The sequence below is a fragment of the Condylura cristata genome, unplaced genomic scaffold, assembly GCF_000260355.1.
Source record: "Condylura cristata isolate star-nosed mole 26May11 unplaced genomic scaffold, ConCri1.0 scaffold00015, whole genome shotgun sequence".
Classification (NCBI taxonomy): Eukaryota; Metazoa; Chordata; class Mammalia; order Eulipotyphla; family Talpidae; genus Condylura; species Condylura cristata.
Window position 1 is genome coordinate 36,250,187 of NW_004567116.1, and position 23,628 is coordinate 36,273,814.

Below are 23,628 nucleotides of genomic sequence, written 5' to 3' on the forward strand. Positions count from 1 at the left end.
ATTTTTGTTGAGTTTCATCAGTTCTCCGTATATTTTTGTGATCAGTCCTTTATCGCTACTTTTGTGTGAGAAAATGTTTTCCGGAATTCATTTTTTTAATAAGGAAATATTCTGCTTAAGTGGGGACTGAAAGTTAATATTTGTCTACTATCAAGGTGATTGTAATTGCACTTGCATAAACACTGTTTTTAACTAGTAGCTTACCCAAATTGGGTCACAGGACAGTATATAATTCCAAGTGTATTTGGAGACATTTGAAATATGTCTCCAGTAACTGTTAATTACCAGTCATACTGGAAATGTCTGGGGATAGTTTACACGGAGACAGAATGTGAAACTAATAAGCATTTGTACCATATTAAATTATTGCTATCACATAAAATATCTAAAGTCAGATTCAGATTGTCCAATCATGTGGTCTTCAAATTCTCAGGTCCAGTTTCATATTGAAACCAAAAAATGTTAAAAAAAAAAAGAGGAAAAAAAAATCACTGCAAGAACAAAAGATTAGTTTTGGTTTTCTTTCTACAAACCTGGAGCAGGATACTATGGGATGAATTTTGAACATAAATTGTTTGAACACAGAAATATTTTGTAAAGGGTGATTATTAGTTCTACAAATTTCTTTACTAGACAGGACATAAAGAAACACTTAAGCTCTAAAAATGATGAAATTTTGCCATTTGCAACAACATGGGTGAAATTGAAGGGGAATATGCAAGGTGAAATAAATGAGAGGAAGAAAGATAAATATCAGATATTTTCATGTGTATGTTGAATACAGGGGAATAAAGTCAAGAAAATGACAAAACTAAGCCAAAACAAACTGAGCAGAACTGAGAAGTCTAGAATGGGAGTGGGGGTGGGAATCAAGGGAAGGAGTCTCAAAGGTATAAAGTATGGTCTGGTAGGGGATGTGGTATGGAAGGGTACTCATGTGGGTAGGTATAAGCCTATTCCTCTGAATAAAATACAGTGTTGTAAACCAATGTTAGTGTAATTTTAAAAAGTGAATAACATTTAAAAATATAAAAGACATTTTGATGAGTTAAATAAATTGAAAAGCTATATTTTTGTGATTTTTCCTTCATAGACAATGTGTTCTATGATTAAGATATAACCATCAATTTTTATTAATTTAAAGACTATTTTCTCCCAAATATTAACTCCACATCCATGGGTGATGTGCCTCACTCCACATATCTAGGGGACCCTGGGAAAGATATTTTAGTTGTCAAGATAAGAAAGTCAATTGGCATCTTGTTGGTAGGATACAGCAATGTTGTTAACCCCACCTTCACTATAATGATCTACCCAGATATACATTTTCAAAGCATATATGTACTACATGAATATGGATAAGACATGCTGGTTTTTGTGTATTTAGAATAGAATGAGACGATATTAACAAAAATTAGCATAACAATGGCGATGGATTGTTTTGAAAATATAAAATTATCAGAAAGCTTGTGTAGGGTAAAGAGGAACCACTGTATAACTTCAAGAAGGACCAGATGTTAAATAAAATCAGTGAGCATGCTAAAGAAAGGGAGCCAGAAAGATCTAATCTAAATTTTTGGTTGTTGACTCATGAATAAGTTGACTAGTTCAGATGCCAAAACACCTCTGAAACAATTCCACTCAACATGAATATATAATAATATATGTTATATATTGCATCATGCATTTATATATTATATTACAATGTAATATTATATAATATATAATGACTTCACTTAAGGAATGAAAGAAAAAAGGGAGAAAATTATTAAGGGGGGATAAAGAAAAATTAGTCAAATGAACATGTCACTGACAGCTAAATAAGGTAAAATTTAGAAATTTCCTTCAAAACTGAAAATTCTGATTTTATTGTTGAATTTCAAAATAGCTTCATGGTAAAATTTTGAGAAATGAAATTACAGGAGAATGAAAGGCAGAATAAAGAAGAATTATAAAGTAAAGAAGGCTGACAAGATCATTTACTGAAATAGAATTTATAAGTATAAAAGCATATCTACATGTAAGTGGCCTTTAATTTTTTTTATTTAGTTGCAAATAGGAACAACAGAAAAGGAACTTGTTTTTGTAAATGGAAACTTAGTGTATATTAATTTATCTGGATTTTTCTTGTGGTGAAAGACAAAGAGATGAGTAAGGAGATTTCTGCAACCATTTTTATTGCAATTAGAAACTATTTTAGGGATAGATATGAGTTTAGATGGAGCAAAAGGGGTTTAATTAAAATCTGCTGGGTCCCTATGGTTTCATCTAATAAAGGAAATCCCTCATGCCACATTCATAGCTCCACTTCTACACATTCATTAGGGAACATTAAAATTGGTGACCAGCAGTTTTGCACTTCTATTTGAACTAAATAAACATGTTGTGCCTAAGAATAGTACAGACATTGCTACTAGTTTCACTGGAGGATGATCACACACATATGACCTCAGTCTTAACGAAGGAGAGTGTCTGTATTGCAGAGACAAGAGAAAGGCATGGAAGTCTATCCCAGAATTGTCTGCATATAGACTAATGGCCACAGTGCTGGATGGGTCAGATTTCATGACATTGACTGGGTCCTGTCACAGAACACAAAGCCCAAAGGAATATGGCTTGAATCTCTAGGCAAGAAGGCAGATGATGATGATAAGCTTTGTGGGAGAGAGGTATAAAGAATTGACAGTACTCTTCCAGTGTACTCTTTAGCAGAAGAGGCTCTAAGCAACAACCGGTGAGTAAATATCACTATTAGCAAGTTCATCCCCATCATCTTGTGCTTCCAGCTTACCCAATAATCACTCCATCCCCTCAGCCCTGTACTCATGTATGCACTTCCGCTTGCAATCTCCTAGTTGTACTTTTGTGGTATGCTCACTTATCACTCCCTATGCTTCATTAATTTAGACATTGTGATTGTTTTTGAAGGGTCCTATTATAATTTTTATTGTCCTTCAAGAAGCTAAGTCCCAGCCCTTTGGAATCTATAAATGATATGTGAATTGGGGAGCCACAGAAGTAAGCATTGGCGAGCACACTATAGAAAACAAGTTTTCATTGACTAGTCTACCTGAGATACCAGTTGATGTAAGATGTATCCTCCTAATATGAATGATCCCTGCCAACTTGGTCTTTTTGCTGGGAGTTTAGCAGCATAAAGCACAGCTGCTTCCTCTGTTATTGGCATAGTTGGTAGCTTAAGCTTGGATCATGGACTTGCTCAAATAAAGGACTTTCTTGGATTGACTATGAAATAATGAAATGAATTAAGTCTGTATTTCAATGATCACAAGCTTTTCTTAAAGTATGACTTGAGAATAATTGTTTTAAATGTGTAATTTTTAAAAAGTAATGATTTTGATCAAAGAACTTACATGTGAGGCATGAAGACTGAAGTTTTGTAAAAATTCATCTTCAGTGAATTGACAACTTGTTAAGTTCTGCTCATTGCTCTATAGACCCATACTGAATCATTATTGGTATCCTAGGATTTGCATATTCTTCTGTTTCTGTCTATAGTTGATTTATTTTACATAGCCCATTATTTTTTCTCTTAGTTTATTATGGGATAGTTAATCATATTGACTAAATCTCATGCTAATGGTAGCCTTGACAGCTTAAAATCAGAAATTAATGACCTCCCTGGTGGTGAAAAGGGTTAAATCTCAGCTCTATGAAGCTATTGGCAGCCACTGCAAGCATGAGTTAGATCCCAGGCCAGGTAGCTAACCCACATGGCACAGCAAACTTCTATCTCGCTCCCATCAGCAATGTACTTAGTCACTCTGCCTGTTCTGCTCCCTACTCTGTCACCCCCTACATCTCTGACTTATATCCAGCTCTGTTATACATAAACAAATAAAATCAATCTTCAAAAAATCAGAAAATAACTGTATTACTTAAAGTCACCTATATTATTTTATCCATTAGTGTTCAAAAATGAACTCTCTTGCTCCTCTATCTTGCTAATGCTACTAAATTTTTTGCCTTCTACATATTTCTCCTCTGTAGGTTTTTATATTATATTATAGTATGTGAATTATATCAAGAATACCAATTTTTAAAAATTTCAGCTATTACAAACATAGGCAAAATAAAAGTCAGTCTTACTGGAAGTGTAAAAGAAACAAAAATTTTTAGCTAGACTTGTTAAAAGTATACAAATTTGAAAATCTCCTAAAACTCTTCCTTAAAATTCTTCTGTAAAGACATCCAATCTTATAGAGATATATACATTTATATAGGAAAAAAATAGATACACCACTGTGGTATATGCTCCAGTGACAACTGTTTCTATTCTCTTTCATAGGAAGCTTTTTATATTTATGCATTGGTCAGAATCTGAGTTTGCCAGATTCTATTTGGCTTAATAGACTCCTAGCAGAACAACTGGCTTGTTTGTTATAGAAAGATTCATCAAACTCTGAATTAAATCAATTAGTTCCAAACAATAAAAAATGTCTAATTTTTTGTCCACAGGTCTACAAAGGAAATGACAAGCAGGCAAGTAGCTTACTTCTTACTTTTCTGGTTCTATCCCCAGAACATCGGAGCATGATAAAGGGCTTTTGGATGACCTTCCTGAAACAATGATGTGTTCTTTGAGTCTGTATTTTCCCTTCAACAATATATTTGAGAAGGGTGATATGATCTGGGAATTCTACCAAAATCAGAAAGATTCAATATCATGAATTTTGATGAAAATAGGACATAGAAGAGAAGAGGAACCATAACACAACCTGAGAGGTTACTGTAGTGGACACCAGGAGGCTCAGCAGCACCATGTCCCTTTCCAACAGCACAGTCTTCATGCCTTCCATGTTGACCTTACTAGGGATCCCAGGCCTTGAGCCAGTGCAGAGCTGGATTGGGATTCCATTCTGTGCCATGTACCTCATTGCTCTGATCGGAAACTCCCTGCTTCTGATGGTCATCAAATTAGAGCACAGCCTCCACGAGCCCATGTACATTTTCTTGGGCATGTTAGGGGTCACAGACATTGCACTTGCTACCTGCATTGTGCCCAAGATGCTTGGGATCTTCTGGTTCCATGCACCAGAGATTTATTTTGACTCCTGCTTGCTTCAGATGTGGTTCATCCACACTTTGCAGGGCATAGAGTCAGGAATCCTGCTGGCCATGGCCCTGGACCGTTACGTGGCCATCTGCTACCCACTGAGGCATTCTGCTATCTTCACCCATCAACTAGTCACCCAAATTGGGGTTGTGGTGGTCCTCAGACCTGCCATTCTCGTAGCCCCAACTTTGGTGATGATTAAGTGCCGATTGCGATTTTATCACACGACCTTGATCTCCCACACCTACTGTGAGCATATGGCCATTGTGAAGCTGGCTGTAGGAAATGTCCAAGTCAACAAAATCTTTGGTTTGTTTGTGGCCTTCACTGTTGCAGGAGTTGACCTCATATTAATCACATTGTCTTATCTACAGATATTCATCACAGTTTTTCGTTTGCCCCAGAAAGAGGCTAGGCTAAAAGCGTTCAATACTTGCATTGCTCACATCTGTGTCTTCCTTCAGTTCTATGTTCTCGCCTTTTTTTCTTTCTTCACACATAGGTTTGGCTCTCACATCCCCCCTTACATCCACATCCTCTTTTCTAGCATTTACTTGTTGGTGCCTCCATTTCTCAATCCACTTGTCTATGGTGCAAAGACCAAACAGATTCGCATTCACTTGGTAAAAATGTTATGCTCATAAAAATCTAACTGGTTGGGCCCTCCCTGGTGGCGCAGTGGGTTAAAGCACAGCACTGAGAATCTAAAGCCGCATGAGTTTGACTCCCGCCTGCCCCGGAGGTGACCACATGGCGTGGCAGACCTCTCCTGGCCCGCCCGCTGCTCCCCTCAGCAGTGTACTTCATCAATCTGCCTGTTCTGTTCCCTGCTCTGACTCTGGTGAAGCCTCTCACCACCCCTGAGCCTCTGGCCTGTTCCCCAGTTCTGTATGCACAAATAAATAAATCTTAAAAAAAAAAAAATCTTTCCTTAAAAAAAAAAATCTAACTGGTTGATAACCTAGTGCTTTTCTCTTTTTGAAATTGTAACAATATCTCAAAGCAAAATAAAATAAAAATATGTTATATGAGATGCTTGAATTTTTTTCACCTTATTGTTTTGTGGAATCTGGAAGCATGTTTTCTGGCTTAAATATCATCCTAACCTATAAAAATATCAGTAATTTCCCCCCCCCACCCGGCTTTATAAACCCTGCTTGAGCTTCCTCCTATAAGAACCCTTTTCCAGGAAATTTCAGTTTTACCTTTTCACTGATTTAAATAAACTCATTGAAACCATTTTTCTGGAATATTTAGGTTCTCAATGAAAATAATAAGCTTGATTTCCTTAACCATTACAGGCATTGAAAAAGTTGAAGAAGTGTACCTTGGCCATGTTTTATAAAAATAAAAATAAAATCAAAACAAGAGCTAAAAATCAGCTAAGACAATAAATAAATATTTCTGTACATTTGTGGGCTCATTAAGGGGGTTACAAACACAAATGTCATGAGAATTCAAGTTATGCCTTGTACATAACAATTATTTGTTTTGGGCTAGCTTCATCATTTACCCATCTATGGGTTCATTAATTTTTATTAAAATGTACACTGTTTATATATTATGCTATGAAATTGTGTCATAATGGTAAATTATACAGGTAATGATTATGCTATGCTTAGATTGTGAGGATCACAGAGAATGATGCTTTGAAATCTAACTGTAAGGAGTGGTCAGCAGACATATTTGTTTTGTTTTTTAATCAGGCTGTCTGAGGAGGAAGGAAATATGAATCTGTAGTCAAATAGCTAGGGACATATGACAAATAGATGACAGAGGAGATTTAAATTCGAGAGTGTGGCTAAAGAAATTGAAAAGTGTTTTCAAGGAAAAGGACAATTTGGGAACAGGAAGGAATTAAGAATATCAGGAATAGTCATGTACTGTGTGTAAAACAGTTGAAATTTGTTGTGAAACCTACAATGTGTCATTAGAAGATTGTTTTCTCTAGGAAGGGTGCATGTATATCTGTGTAAAGTTTCTACATGGGCATGTGGGGGAATGCCTGCCCAATGAATATAAAGTATGTTTTTTAATCTTAAGGGTTCATTAATTTTTATTAAAATGTACACTGTTTAGATATTATGCTATGAAATTGTGTCATAATGGTAAATTATACAGGTAATGATTATGCTATGCTTAGTTTATATCAGTGAAGAGAGATTATTGTTTTGTGTACAATTCATAATCTGAGAAACTAAGTTTGTTGGAATATTCCTGAAAAATTCAGCTCATCAATAAATTTTCAAAAATTATAGAAAATATTCACATGTGCACATTTCCATATTTTGAGTTATAATATTAAATCATTACATATAAGGGAAATAGTGGACTGTATACCACAAAGAAGGTAGACAATCTCATTGTTTTATGGAAATGTGAATTATCAAATGAATGCTGAGCATGTTTTGTAAATTTATTTGTAAATTAACGCTATCTTGGAGAATATTTTAAAACTATTTTAAATATCCATTTTTTTAGTAGATGTGATTAGATGGGAATCACTAGATTCCCAAAGATTTCATTAAGAATTGGTTTAGGAATAAACTGAAAGAAAATCAAAAGTAATTTCTTAATGTTTAACTAGAGTTCAGCAAACTTTCATGTGAAGGGTTAAATGAGTAGTCTATATAGATAAGAAAAAATTCAAGAATATTAAGTAGGTATTACATAGCAAAAGTCAAAACATATTTCAATAAAACTTTAATGAAATTAAAAATGTGATAATTTTGATAGTAATTACAATTGTTTAGTTTTCTACAATACAGGTCTATTAATTGGAAAAATAGAACACTTTTTTCTCCTAGAGGAAACATTGCTTAAGTAGGGATGAAAATTATATTTTCCTTATTAGCAAGCTGATTGCAAAAGTTAATGAGTAAAAGCCATTATTAGAAGACTATACTAAAACATTATAATACTAAGATTATTTAAAATCATTTAATCTTGCTTTATAATTACCAGTTCTGGAAGTCATCATGGAAACATGTAAGCATATAGGGTTGACATAGAGACAGAACATGAAATTAGAAAATGTTTGTATCTTATCTGATTGTAAGTATCTATAAAATATTTTGAGTCCAGACTTTTAGCTGCTGTGGTAGTCAAATTATCAGAATCAGAATCACACAGAGAAAAACTGGCATATTGCAAAGACAAAAGTATACTCATTACTCTATCCCATAATAACTTGAAATAGGATGATTACATGGTAAATTGTTGAAAGTAAAATTATTTGGGAAAAGACCTTTTATAGTGGGTAAATTGAATTTCTTCTAGATATTTCATTTTTTTGAAGATTTATGTATGTATGTATTTATTTATTTATTTATTTATAGAACTAGGGTACAGGCCAGAGGTGCAGGGGCAGTGAGAGGATTCGCCAGAGATAAAGTGGGGAACAGAACAGCCTGACTGACAAAGTACACTGCTGAGGGGAGGGGCCCATTTTCTAGATATTTCAAAGTTTATGTCCATTTATTTTGTTAAGATTAAAATAGGATGAATAAATACTGAATTACCGAGAGAAATATGCGCTCCCATGTTCATTGCAGTACTGTTACAATAGCAAAGCTATCAACACAACTATATATAAAATAAAAAGATAAACTTGGATGGAGCTGGAAGGGATTATGCTAAACAAAATAGGAGAAAGACAAATACTGGATAGTGTTACTTATAAGTGAACCATAAATAAACCAGACAAAGGATTAAATAAAGCCAAACTCAAAAGCTAGCCCTTGAAAGCAGACTATAGAGCTAGGAGATTCATAAAGGGAAAGAAATGTGTTGGGATGAGCACAAAAAGGGCCAGAAGCACAATAGATTCTGGTGGTGAATTATGGGTGCTATGGTAACATCAACTAAATGGGGAGGTGATCCTCTACTTCTAAAATATAAACAACAATGTAAAACATTACTTCAATAAAAAAGCCATTTATAAAAAAATAACTTTAATTGAATGTATTATTGTTCAAGTGCTTCCTTCATCAGACTTCACAAGTAACCATCTGATTGGTCACAAATATTTCCAGCAAGTTTGTGAAACAGAGTAGAGAACTTACAAGTGAACCCACAACATTACAGTCAATGGATTTTAGGCAATATAGCAATTCAGTGGAAAATATGATGTAATTCAACAAATTGCATCACAACTAGCAAAAACTGGTATATAGAAATGCAAAATATAAAATACATATACCATACAAAATAATAGTAAACCTAAATGTAGAAACTAAAAGTAAAGTGTTCATGAAGAAAAATATAGATCATATACATGGCAGGAACAGAGGCAAAAATTTCCTTCATAGGCTAAAGAAAGCTGTAAGACATTTTTTTTTTAACAATTTATAATTCAACAAAGTACAATACTGAAAATCAGTAAGTTACACATATTATATATAAATTTAAAATATATACAACTATATATTGTATTTCATCATTTTTTTTCTGTACCTGTTGAGATGATTGTATAAATTTCATCTTTTAGTTGTTGCTTTGATGAATCACATATGTTGAGTCACCCTTGTATCCCTGGAATAAATCCCACTTGGATATTGTATCTGTTTTCTAAATGTACCACATACTCTTTGACTGTTTCAGACTTTTTACTTGCGAGAGGAATATTTATATTTCTCTTCCTTCATGTAAAATAAGTATTGTTTTTACAGTATGTTTTTATCCATGAATGAATTATGCATTTCCTCTAGGCTGTCCCATTTGTTAGTAAGTATTCATATTAGTTTCTTATAATCCTTTGTATTTCAGTGGTCTCCAATGTAATGTCTGTTCTTTCATTTCCAGTTTTATCCATTGAATTCTTTTTCATATGTATTATATATATATACAAATAGATATCTCTTCCTGAGGGGTTTTCCTTTATATATATATATATATATTTTCCTGAGGGGTTACCGCTTTTGTAAGTATATAGTTTCATTACAGTTTTTTTTTTTAAGATTTATTTATTTGTACATACAGAACTGGGGTACAGGCCAGAGACTCAGGGGCAGTGAGAGACTTCACCAGAGACAGAGCGGGGAGCAGAACAGGCAGATCAACGAAGTACACTGCTGAGGGGAGCAGCGGGCGGGTCAGGAGAGGCCTGCCACGCCATGTGGTCTCCTCCGGGGCAGGCGGAATCGAGCTCATACAGAAGCGGCTTTAGATTCTCAGTGCTGTGCTTTAACCCCCTGCCCCCCCAGGAGGGACCACAGTTTTGTTTTAAAGTCTCTTTTATCTAATATGAGTAGAGTAACATAGACTTCTTTTTCATCTTCATTTTCATAGGATATTTTCCCATTCATTTTCAAGTCTATGGTTGTCCATGTCCCTGGTTTAAATATGAAATCACTGTTTCAACAATGAATTTATGTTACAGAATGATTTCCTTTATTTCTTTTACAATATGTCTGTACCCAATTATTCTGGATATCTTAAGATGCTTCTATTTCTATACATTTACTCATTATTTTTGCAAATATTATCACAAACGTGTTTTGTGTTGTGGGGCACTGTCTTCTCTTAGGAATTATTTAAAGGAGATCTTCTGTGGTAATAAGTTCCAAAGAGGAGGCAGCATTAAAGACAACTTTTTTAGATGTGGTCATCTGTTAGAAAATGAATCTCCTAAATTTAAAATCATTGCATTTCTTTTTTCATCTTTGTCCCAGGTGAACCTAAGAGCTGATGAGGAAATGATGGAAGCCAATCCCCCTGGTGTTACCTATATTACATAACACTCATCTGCCACCACCCAAGGCATCAGATATTTTTCCAATCTACGGTTTTCATGTACATCACCTCGGATTATCCCTGGTAAGTCCTTGGGCTTGATTCTGCACTGAGTGTGAGGAAATAGAGGGTTCATTTCAAAGAGAACATAATTCCATGTAGTAGAATAAGATACAAAGATGATTTTTAAAAGATATAATTGAAGTTCACAGTAGCTGAATCATAAGATGCCAGGAAGACTTTGTCTTATGCTTTTCAAAATAGTTTTGAATTAGTGAATGGCAAACTGGATGACAAATTTTAAAGTGAAGTTGGCAATATTAGGACTTTTTGATAATAAGTGAATGGCAGATTTATTTCTTAAAGGGTCAGGAAATTTCACACATTTAGAAAGAAAGATGTAGGGAAAATTATTACCCTATAAATTACTCTGGGGAAGTGCTCTATTCAGAGGAAATTTTCATCAAACATCTAAACTTATTCACGGGAAGGAAAGGATAAACTTCTATGAGCTAATAGCTTTTACTGACAGAAAAATAGGTTTTATGTTTCTAAGTACTGTAAATGGGTTATGTCATTAATTCTTACTGTGTAGATTAGTACTGCTATGTGTTTCTATCCATTAGTATTGTTTTTTGCAATAAAGGAATGGTAACAATTGCCATTTGATGCCAGGCAAGCAAAGCTGTTAGTGGTATCCAGAACTTAAACTCTCTTGAATATTTAAGATTCTATGCCATAATTGCCATGATTCTGACTGATGTGTATTATTGGAAGGTAGTTGGAATTTTATGAAAAATTTAGAAACAGGCACTTTGGGGCTCAATATAAAGATCTAATTGACATTTGAATTGTGTTATACAATCTCAGAAAACACAGAATTCCCAACAAAGGAGAGTATAAAACAGAAAGCAGTGGGCAAATGTCACAGATTCTACAGAAGTGAAAGATCACCAAGACAGTGGAACATTGGATTTGCACTTCTCTATCCCTTTAATTTTTTAGAGTATGAGAATAGCTTGAGTCAGAATTGATGCTGTGACAATAATGGTGAAGGGTTTAGGCTATGCAGAATATGCAAGTTTATCTTAGCATATGAATTTCAAAGATTAAAGATATTTTTCCTCCCTCTGCTAAATATATGCATATCTAAATACAGAAACTTGCCTCTAATCTTGCCTACTAGTCTAGCTTTCAGTAACTCTCATCTGTAAGTTTCTGTAATTCCTATCCGCAAACATACGTGCCTTCATTTTTTTGACTTTTCCCTATATCACAGTGAGTCTCATATGTCACATCTTTAATATTCTGTCTGGGTTACCACACATATCTTCCAACATGAATTCTTATGTGTAAGTTTCATCACTTAAGCCCTACATCAACCTACTAGTAGATTGTATTTTCAAAAGGTAATATGTTTGAACCAAATCAAAAACTAAGCAAGTTAAACATGATATGATGCTGTGACAGTTGTTTATATGCATTGAACCAAATAAGTTTGTATTATTATTTGTAATTTATGTATTTTACCTATTTGGTGAACTAAGAAGTTAACAGAGCAGTTGTTTCTATCACAATCAGAAAAAGAACACTGATTGAAATATCTATTAGCTATTATATTAAATCCAGTTTGATTTACTTTTACCCTGACATATATCATATTTTCAACTGAATTATAAAATCTCATAGGATACAATTATTTTTTCATCTTTCTGGGTCAATATTATTATAAAATTTAGATTCAAGTAGATTTAACATAAGGAAATAAAAATAATCTAAATGTTTTTAAAAATCTTAATGCTAGATGCAACACCACCTGTTTAATCAAGTATAGATGCTGCTTTATAAATTCCAAGCTTTTAACACAATGTAGATATTCATTATTACAGAATAAATAATTATATCTTTGTTTTGAAATTACTTCAAACAATTTGCAGAACTCATTGAAAATTTAATTTATGTATTTTTAAATAAGATTATTAGGAAATAAACATCTAGTTTGTATATAATACTATAATCTTCATGTTTGAAGATCTACTTTGATTCCTCAGTAAGAAATATTGGAAATTGGTAAGCCTTGCTGTTAGTGAAATGTATTAAGTATAAATAAATCCTACTGCTTTTGATCTAGATGCATTTTATCTACCCTTTCATAGAAGCACACAACGATACAAATATATTTACTTTGGTTTATGAATTTTGAAGTTTAGAGATATCTTTCCTTTCTTTACTAAATGTTGTTAGTCTGTATGCAAAAGGTAATAAAGTTTTTCAGGGGGGGAAGAAAGAATGATGGAATGAATGTAGTGATGATTTTTCTGTCCCTAATCTGTTGTGATAAGACATCCTTAACTTTCTGTAACTTTTAAACTAATCATTTCTAGAAAATGAGCTATACAACTAATGAAAGAAAATAGCTATGATTTTAAAATTATTATTTTACATGCACTGAAGTGGAAGTATTTTCTGTAAAAAGAGATCAATAGATGATAGGGCAGACCACTCCCCAAAGTTATAGGAAGTGAGAAGATATCCTCTTATGTGAGGTTATGGAAGCATACTATGTTAAGCATGAAATAACCAGTGAAGACAGTGATATGGACAGAATATAAGTCCTAGAAAAATTATTTCACTTGTAAAAAACAATCATAATTTTTGAGTGAATAGAAGATACATAAAATGTAAATAGAGAAAACATTTCCTTTATAGAGATTTCAGTTCTTTTAAACAGTAATAGGGCCCTCCCTGGTGGTGCAATGGACTAAGGCACAAACTGTGAAGCTAGCCTCAGCCAAGCCACCTTAGCATGAGTTTGATGCCCTGATGGGGAGGTGACCCACATTATATAGCAGACCTCTCCTATCTCACGCCCACTGCTCTTCCCTCAGCAGTGTATTCCATCAATCTGCCTGTATTGCTTCCCACTCTTTCTCTGGTGTATCCTCTCACCATGCCTGTACCCCAGTTCTATGTGCATAAATGAATAAATAAATATTAAAAAAATAGTTAATAATATATACCTCTCCAGATTTGGGAGATTGTAATAATGATCATTGATGGAAGCTGGAAGCACAGAGATGGCAGACTGGCACTTGAAATTAAATACAAAGCATAGTCCACAAGGGCATACTGAGAAAAGCTCTGAAAGGCACTGCAAAGGAAAAAACCCATGAACTCAAAAGTAATTGATTCAATTTCATGTAGAATAAGTGAGTAGTGGTATAAATATATGACTGGGTTTTTGGAACACAGTGCACATTTTGCAAATAGATGAAAGTATTCTGATGGCTTACTGGATGGGGAGCAAATTCTGAAGAAACTAACCTAGGAAAACAAGTTGGTGAGTTACAAAACTGAGACTTTTTCTGGCCAACTTGACTTCTGATTTTGATCATGTAGTCATCTATCACCACAGTGGATCTAGTTTGAAATATATTTAGACTGCATTAAACGATTCCCTCACCTCTCCAGACAGATGATGATTAGCAAGGACAAATCGGTTCTAGCACTCATAGACCAGAAATAATCATCCAACTCATTTCACTTATCAAAAATAAGTAAGCCACACTTAGTGATTAAGGTAGTGTTCACATCTCAGCAGAAATATTGGACCTGATAATTGACCTCTCAGTACTTTTGGGAAGATAGATATAAAATTAGAGAGCAGTATATTAGTTAGGAAAGATAAAAAGACAATCTCCTAACCTAATAAAGTACTGGTTATTGTGCTAAAATAAATTATTTTTATTTTTATTTCATGAAGGCTTCACAGATAATTGAAGATGAGGCAAAACCACTCCTCAAGTCGACAGATGAAATCACAATGGGCACACTGAATGGCTCCATCTTCATGCCTTCAGTACTAACTCTTGTTGGAATTCCTGGCCTGGAGTCAGTGCAGTGCTGGATTGGGATTCCATTCTGTGCCATGTACCTCATTGCTGTGACTGGGAATTCCCTGATTCTAGCTATAATCAGATATGAAAAAAGCCTTCATAAACCCATGTACATCTTTTTAGCCATGTTGGGGGTCACTGACATTGCACTTAGCACCTGTATTCTTCCAAAAATGTTAGGTATCTTTTGGTTTCATTTGACAGAGATTTCTTTTGATGCCTGCCTTCTGCAAATGTGGCTCATTCACTCATTCCAGGCCACTGAATCAGGCATCCTACTGGCAATGGCCTTTGATCGCTATGTAGCCATCTGCGACCCCTTGAGACATGCTACTGTGTTCTCCCAAAAACTCTTGACTTACATTGGAGTTGGGGTGACACTCAGGGCTGCCATTCTTGTAACTACAAGCCTAATGCTTCTCAAATGCCGTCTTAAATTCTACCGAACTACAATCGTCTCCCACTCTTACTGTGAACATATGGCCATCGTGAAGCTAGCTGTAGAAGACATCCGGGTCAACAAGATATGTGGTCTATTTGTTGCCTTTGCCATCTTAGGGTTTGACATAATCTTTATTACCTTGTCCTATGTTCAAATCTTTATCACTGTGTTTCAACTGCCCCAGAAGGAGGCACGATTCAAAGCTTTTAATACATGCATTGCCCACATCTGTGTCTTTCTGCAATTCTACTTGCTTGCCTTTTTCTCCTTTTTCACTCACAGGTTTGGTTCTCATATTCCACCTTATGTTCACATCCTCTTATCAAACCTTTACCTCATAGTGCCACCTTTTCTCAATCCTATAGTCTATGGCCTGAAGACCAAACAAATTCGTGACCATGTCCTGAAAATGTTTTTCTACAAAAAAACTCTTGAGGCCCTCCCTAGTGGCGCAGCAGGTTAAAGCACAGCACAAAGAAGCTTAAACCACTTCCGCATGAGTTCAATTCCCGCCTGCCCAGGAGGTGACCACATGGCGAGGCAGACCTCTCCCGGCCTGCCCTCTACTCCCCTCAGCAGTGTACTTCATCAATCTGTCTGTTCTATTCCCTGCTCTGTCTCTGGTGAATCCTCTCACCCTCCGCATCTCTGGCCTGCTTCCCAGTTCTGTATGAATAAATAAATAAATCTTAAAAAAAAAAAAACACTCTTGACTATCATAGATAGCTTTGATAGCTATATTAGGTTGATTTAGAGGAGCAACCTGAGATTATAAAAGTTATTATATTTTCCACAAGTATCTACATCTGAAACTATTTAAACAAATGAGCAAACATTTAAGAATCTTGGTTTGTTCTGTATATCAGAACAGAACGCTAATACTGAGGCACCAGGTTGTTTCAGTTAGTCTTCTCTTTCTGACTGGTTCTTTCAAACATACATATGCCACTCTGGTTACACTTAGGTCTACATAGAAAACAAAACTGCAGGAACAACACTTGATTCCAGGTATCTTCTAAACAGGATGTCACATATCAATAATCTCAACCTGTTATTTCAACTGTAGCTATAATTTTGACTGTCTCATTTTCTCATAACAATGTGTGATTCTATATTATGACAAATTTGAAATCACTTATCTAATTTTATCTACTTTCTCTGAAATACTAGAGACTATAAAATTAATGTAAACTTAATAATACAAACATTAGCACCAGAAAAAGTTATAGAATGCAATGCAGAGTTTATGAATCCTGAGGCATTTACACAGGAGATAACACATAATGACTGATAGAAATACTAGATATAGTTACAGCAACTCTTTTTTATTTTGAAATGACCCACTATTCTGGAGTTAGATAGAAAATGTCCTTCCAGAGTCACAACTTCTCATAATTTAACCCAATTAAAGTTTTAATAAATTTGAAAAATTATGCTTAAAATTGAACATGCAGCTGAATTTCATTGCATTTTAAAATTATCTACTGCAAGTATTTTGAGTATCTGAACTGTGTCTTATTTGTACTTGTATCAACATTTTATAGGGCTATGTCTGATAATTTTTAAAACATTAAGTGACATTGAACTATAAACAATTTAAACAATTTTTAGGCTACTAATTATTATTGGCATAAACTCCATACCTTAAAGTAACATATATATAGCTCAACTGAAATCTCCATACTATAGCTTTTATTCCAATATAATTAAAACAAACAAAAAGGTGATTTGAATAAATTATTATGTAATCCGTATAAAAAGTGTGTGTAAACATAACTGGAGTATGAGAAACAGACTCCTAGACCAGGACTTCACATCTTTCTTTACTCTTTGCTTTTCCCCTGCCCATATACCTTCACATATATCTTCAATTTCCTCCAGGAAGCTGCAGTGGGCTTAGGAGCAGCAGGTTTAAATTGGCTTCAGACACACAGGTGGAGAGCATTTGGATGGATCCAGGTGGAGATCTTTGGAGAGAATTATGTGAAACATGCTAGGTGGGATAACAGAATACCCTCATTGCCTTTAATTTATTTAATCATTTGTTTTTACTAGGTCACATTTCAGATGCCAATAAAATTTGTCATTTTAAAGCATACAAGTCATCATTTTATAGTATATTGTAAAGACTGTACAACTACACCACTATCAATTTCCAAATACTTTCATCATCCTGAAAGAAACCCATGTCCATGAGCATTAACTCAAGTTACTTTCTTCCCTGTACCCTGTGCTTGGCCATTACCAATGAATTATCTGTCTCTATGGACTTAACTTTCTGGGAGTTTTATATAAATAAAATGTGCAGTATGAGATATTTTATGTGTGCTTTATTTTGTTTATTATATTTTCAAGTTTCATCCATGGACCACACACCAGTACTGTATGCCCTTAATTGACTATAGTCCATTTATAGATACACCACATTTTTTTAAAAATCTATTTAGCAGTTGATAAGTATTTTATTGTTTCTCCTTCCAGGTTATTACCCATAATAAAAAATATTCTTAAAAATCATTTTGAAGTTATTTGTTGTCAATTTAAAATTAGTCCAGTTAGCATTGTTTCAGAATTTTCTCCATATATATTCATTTTCAAGGGTGTAGGAATGGACAAAGGGACATTTTGGTCCAATCATGTCTCTAATGAAACATGGTAAGACCAGAGAGGAGTAAGAATATAGAGTTGCCTATCACAGGCATAAGTGCTGCTACAAATTTTGTTTGGTGTTAATGTTAATTAATGCATTTCAATCTGACAAAATACTTAAATGCTATGAAGATGTTTTGAATATTTTTGTAAACTTAAAATAATTACAATAAAAATAACACTATAGCTAATGTAACTTTTTTAAAACTGAAGAAGAATGTGTAAAAGATTAATAATATTTGACTTTGGTAAGATTATGGGTATATTTATGCCTCATGTGTCTTTTCTACATTAATTAATTTAATATGAGCTATAAAAGCAAAATACATATTATTTAAAACTATAAATTAAAGATGTTCAAAAGTATACTCATTTCCAAACCGTTCTCCTTCTTCCCCTATCTTTGTTGGTTGGAAATGCATTATCTATGATGCATCACCAATTTTACTGTTTTTTTTTACCAACCTTTCCTCCCTAACCTGCTCTCCTTAAGGCTTCCAAACACACTGACTCTGAATCTGAATCTCCATGGGATGACCAAGATTAAACAAGAACAGGCAACTGTTTTATTTCCAATTATCTGTCCTTAAAATATATGCAATAAAGCTGGCCAACTTAGCGTGGAGTTCCACGCTATCTACTACTCACTTGGTGTTCCATTTCCCTTGTTCCACATGGGAGAACAAAAGGACTCAAATCTCTGGTAAAATGAGCAGCACAGTAACACTCTCTGGGTCAGAGAAGGCGCTTCAACACTGCCCTCTCCTGACCAGGCGAGGCATATCAGGCCCTCTGGGAATTAAACAGTCCTAAGGGATGGAGATTGTTCCCCTGGCCTTAAACCTCCTTCTTTGGTGAAGGGAATGCAAATTATCTCTCAGAATTTTAAATAAAAGACTAAATGGTGGATTTTAATTAGAAGGGAATATTATGTTAGACAACAAAATTTCCACCAAAAAGCAACCTTCTATGCCAGACACTTCCCACTTCTGCTTCTGGATACCAAGTAAGTGATTGGGAATGAGGAACAAGTCAGGAGTATGTAAAATGATAATATTCTGACATGTAGACACAAGTAAATTCAGTGAATACAGATTCTACAAAATACTCAAAATCATAAAAGTTAGAGAGTATAAATATATATTTGATAGAATTGTAGTTCTGAGGACTGCAATTCAAGCACTATTGTGATAAATTGGAGAATCTGCTTTGGAAGTCTGAGAGGTTAAGGGCAGTTAGCAGCTTGCTACTGAAAAAATTGCTACTGGTATTAGTTACTGAAACCTGCAGATGCTTTACTCAAAGGAAAGGATCATGCATGACTTGAAGTTTGTGTACTTATAGCTGAAGACACATGTGGGTAGTGGTTACAGTTAAATATAAGAAGTTAAATATAAGAAGGTATTTCTAAAAGTCAGAGTTTATAATACTGAAGGGATCAATATATAGAGAGTCAGCCACCAGGAAGCTATAGTGAAGAATTATTATATTTTGGGAAAAAAATTTAGTGGCATAATTTCTAAAACATTTCAAATGGAGTATTTATTAGTAGAAATCAGATTGCTCCATGAGGATTAACAACTGAGATGAAAAATTGCACAAAATGAAGAATGATGTAAAAAAGTAAAAAATAGAATAAAAAAGAAATCAGATTGCTGGGGGAGGTCTTTAAAACACTTGACAATATTTGGAGGTGATGATTTATGGAAATATGTTCTGGAATACTTAGGATACTTTTTAAAATTTTATAGACCAGCTAAATTGAGAAATAGGCAGATATCACCTAGGCAACCTTTCTACTCTAAATTGAAATAAAATATGTATTAATTTATGGATAGTCTTGTCAACCTGTCAGTTGAACTATATATTCTTCCTCGTATTTTGTTATTGGAAATGTGAAGTGTTCCAGGCAACAGCCTTTGTACTACAATTTGTTTTGGTGTCTTCTCTCTCTTATACTGCTCCTCTGGCATTTCCACCTGAATGTGTATGTATTTATCAGCTGTTCTTACTGGAATATCTTGAATATTTCTTTTTACCTTTTTAAAATTTATTTATTTATGCATACAAGAACTGGGGTATAGGCCAGAGGTGCAGGGGTGAGAGGATTCACCAGAGGCAGAGTGGAGAGCAGAACAGGTAAACTGATGATGTACACTGCTGATGGGAGCAGTGGGCAAGACAGGAAAGGTCTGCTGAGCCACCTCTGGGATGAGGAATCAAGCTAAAGGGGCTTCCTCCTTAGTGTTGCACCCTAACATGTTTTGCCACTACGGAGGGCCCCATATCTTGGATATTTCTTAAGGAGATCCATCTGATTTCTGCTTTCACAGAGGGTTAAAAAACTGGAAATTTCTACATCTTGTCAGCAATAAATAGCCCTAATTTTTACCTAAGTGTTACCTCTTTCAGCAATGCCTCTTTATGGAAATCTAGGCTTCCAACCTAACCACTCACTGAGCCTTATCCCTAGCCACTCTAGCCTCTCCTTCCCTGCTCTCCTGGTAAGACACTCAAGGTCTCTGTTGCACACCAGGCACATTTCAACACTCTTCATTGTGTTAACTAATCTTTCAAACTGCACAAAAATGACTGAAAGGTGCTGTCTGTGCTTTGCCAACGAGAAGTCTCTATATAAGCTTTGTTTCCTACATCATATTTCCACAGTAACATGCAAAGTTATGTGGCAGTCATTGGATGAAATCTGGGATCTGCAGCAAAGTCCTAGCTGAAAATTTCTTGGTGAGTTCAGGATGAGAAAAGATATTGATTGGTAGAGTCATAATCCTAAAAAGGGACCATCAATGGATATTTTGTTAAAGGAGTATTGGTATATTTTATAGAAATAAGGGGAAAAGTACAGAGGGACAGAAAAGTGAGGTTAAAACTCTAGTGAATTTTATTGTTTGTGTAAAGTATCTTCTAATTACATATATATATAAGTATAATATATGTATATATATATATATACATATATTATATTTTTTCTGCTTTCTATAAACAGGTTAGAAGATGGAGTAGTAAAAGGAGAAACCCAGTCTTGTATCATAGGGTGACCTTATCACAGGTATGATATGCAGACACTCAGCTTTTGTATTGTGGATATCACTGAGTGTGTGGGGGAGGGTGATTTTGTTAAAGTGCTTACTGGGGAACCTTTTCATGGGTCTTCATATTGGCATTTTCTCATCCATTTAAAGTGATGAGTAAGCTGTTGAAGTTCACTCACCTATTTCTGTGATTCAGTCATTGGTGATTGACTGAGAAGAGGATATTAGAGGACAGAGAATCACATCTGGCAAACTTCTGCACTCTTTCTAAGAAGCCTCTGAACTGCCATGCTTACCACAAGTGCCTTGCTATACCTGCCTGCCATTCTGACCTTTATTGGGATCCTGGGTCTGGAGTCAGTGCAGTGCTGGGTTGGGATTCCATTCTGTCATGTACCTCATTGCTTTGCTGGGAAATTCTTTACTTTTGACCATCATTAAAACTGAACCTAGTCTCCATGAGCCCATGTATGTCTTCCTGACCATGTTGGGGGCCACAGACATTGTTCTTAGCACCAGCATTGTCCCCAAGATGCTTGGAATGTTTTGGTTCCACTTGCCAGAAGTCTATTTTGATGTTTGCCTCTTAAAGATGTGGCTCATCCACACATTTCAGGGTATTGAATCAGGAGTCCTACTGGCCATGGCCCTGGACCACTACATAGCAATTTTGCTACCCCGAGGCACACTATCATATTCACTCAACAGCTAGTCACTTATATCGGGGCTGGGGTGACATTGCGGCCTGCCATTCTGGTCATCCCCTGCCAACTGCTCATAAAATGTCGTCTGAAACTCTTCCGAACCAAGCTGATATCTCATTCTTAGTGAGAACACATGGCCATCGTGAGGCTTGCTACTGAAGATGTTTACATCAATTAGTTCTATGGTCTCCTAGGAGCCTTTACTGTTGGTGGCCTTGACTTCATTTTGATCATCCTCTTCTATATACAGATATTTATCGCTGTCTTCCACCTGCCCCAGAAAGAGGCACACCTTAAGGCATTTAACACCTGTATTCCCCATATATGTGTCTTCTTCCACTTCTATTTTCTTGCTTTTTTCCTCTTCTTTACTCACAGATCAGGATCTTACATCCCATCATATATACATATTATACTGTCCATCCTTTACCTACTGGTTCCACCGTTCCTCACCGTTCCTTTGTTTATGGCGTGAAGACCAAGCTTGTCTGAGATAAAGTGGTAAAACTGTTCTGTTCCAAAGACCAGCCTTGACATTTGAGGGGAAAATTCCTCCAGTGAATTTAAAAACTCATTTATTGGATGTCTGTGGTCTGGAAATCCAGTCAACGGATAGCATCAAGCTTGATGAATAAAGTTATTAATATACAAGTGAGTGTGCTAAAAAAATTCAATCATTATCACCATCGTGATAATCATGTTCATTTTCATTTGTGAAAAAGTTTTTAAAGATTTATTTATTTATGCATACAGAACTGGGGTACAGGCCAGAGTTGGAGGGTTGGTGAGAGGATTCACCAGAGACAGAGTGGAGAACAGAAGAGGCAAATCCACAAAGTATTCTGCTGAGGGGAGCAGCAAGCAGGTCGGGAGAGGTCTGCCCCACCATGTGGATCACCTCCGGGCTGTAGATCAAACTCATGCTGAAGCAGCTTTAGCTTGTTAGTGCTGTGCTTTAACCCGTTGCACCACCAGGGAGGGCCCATTTGTGAAAATTTTTATTACTCCTCTTATGCTTAAGTACCACTACTTTTCAGGTATTATTAATAATAATTGTACCACTACTTTTCAGGTATTATTAATAAAAAATATTAAAATACAAATTTAAGTATTTTTTATGATCCAATATGTGCTAACTTTTTGTTGACCTATGGCTTGTTGAGTGTAGTGCTATTTATTTCTGTATGTATATTCAGTTTGGTTGGTAATGTGCAAACCTCACCTTTGTTTTCAGCTTATGATTGGAGTGTGTTAAAGTGTCCCACTATGGATGTGGTTTAGTCTGTTTTTTTCTCTTAGTGTTACTGAGTTTTTGATTGGTCTATTTTTAGACTTTTAGTTGTTAGAAACCTTCATTTATTGAGATAAGAAAGATTTGAAGTTAATGTACCTTCTTGGTAGTTTCAACTTTATGACACGGAAATATTTCTCTTTTTCTAGTAATGTGACTTGATGTCTCAGTTTTGTTATTTTCTACTAACCTCTCTTCTAATCCTCCAGTTCTGTCTTCAGCTCTAGTTCTTCTTTGCTGAATTATTAGACTTAGTTTTTGTAAATTTATAGTTTCATAATACCCATATGATTTTTATAACTCTATCTTTATTTTAATTGCATTTTTTAGTATATTTTGTCTATATGGTACAATTCCCTTTCTGTTCTTTGCTTATTTATCTATCTGTCTACCTATCTATATATAATCTATCCATCTATTATCTAACCCACCTTTCATCTTTTCCTCTATTTCTGTGAATATGCCAACATCACTACTTGAAAATTCTTGACTGATAATACAATAAATATGATTGGATTTATTTCTATTAATTGCTTTTCTCCTTGTTTTTGAACTCAGGTTTCTATCTCTTGCTATATCTAGTAATTTCTGATCAGGTGTCAGACATGGTATATAAAATTTCTTTGAAGGACAGATGAAGTTTTATTTTCTACCGATAGTTCATCTCTTTAATGTGATAAGTTCCATACAGGATTCATTATCTTACATTTAAAGTTTTGCCTGCTAGGGTGGGCTTTCAACTGCACTGTGTGCAAGCCAGGAAAGGCTGCCAAAAACTCCACCTAC

General features: G+C 35.0%; 3 protein-coding genes across 3 annotated transcripts in view; all 3 read left to right on the forward strand.

Annotated features, from left to right (window-relative positions):
• Nucleotides 1–4,782: 4,782 nt before the first annotated feature.
• On the forward strand, nucleotides 4,783–5,721 carry LOC101630822 (olfactory receptor 52A1-like). Its single transcript, XM_004683136.1, has one exon. The coding sequence runs from the start codon at nucleotides 4,783–4,785 to the stop codon at nucleotides 5,719–5,721; it is 939 nt and encodes a 312-aa protein (XP_004683193.1).
• Nucleotides 5,722–14,633: 8,912 nt separating this feature from the next.
• Nucleotides 14,634–15,569, forward strand: LOC101631038 (olfactory receptor 52A5; the record flags this gene model as incomplete). Its single annotated transcript, XM_004683137.1, has 1 exon — nucleotides 14,634–15,569. A coding segment is annotated over exon 1 (936 nt), but the record flags the coding sequence as incomplete, so codon positions are not given.
• A 5,566-nt stretch (nucleotides 15,570–21,135) lies between these two features.
• The window catches only part of LOC101623483 (olfactory receptor 51V1-like), an 8,638-nt gene continuing 6,145 nt past the window's right edge, over nucleotides 21,136–23,628 (forward strand). Inside the window, 2 exon segments of the mRNA XM_012725208.1 lie at nucleotides 21,136–21,233; nucleotides 21,235–21,491. Coding sequence (XP_012580662.1) covers nucleotides 21,136–21,233; nucleotides 21,235–21,491 — 355 coding nt within the window.

What these genes read in the sequence shown, in the direction of transcription:
- LOC101630822 (XM_004683136.1), top strand. Translation starts at nt 4,783, where the DNA reads ATGTCCCTTTCCAACAGCACAGTCTTCATGCCTTCCATGTTGACCTTA.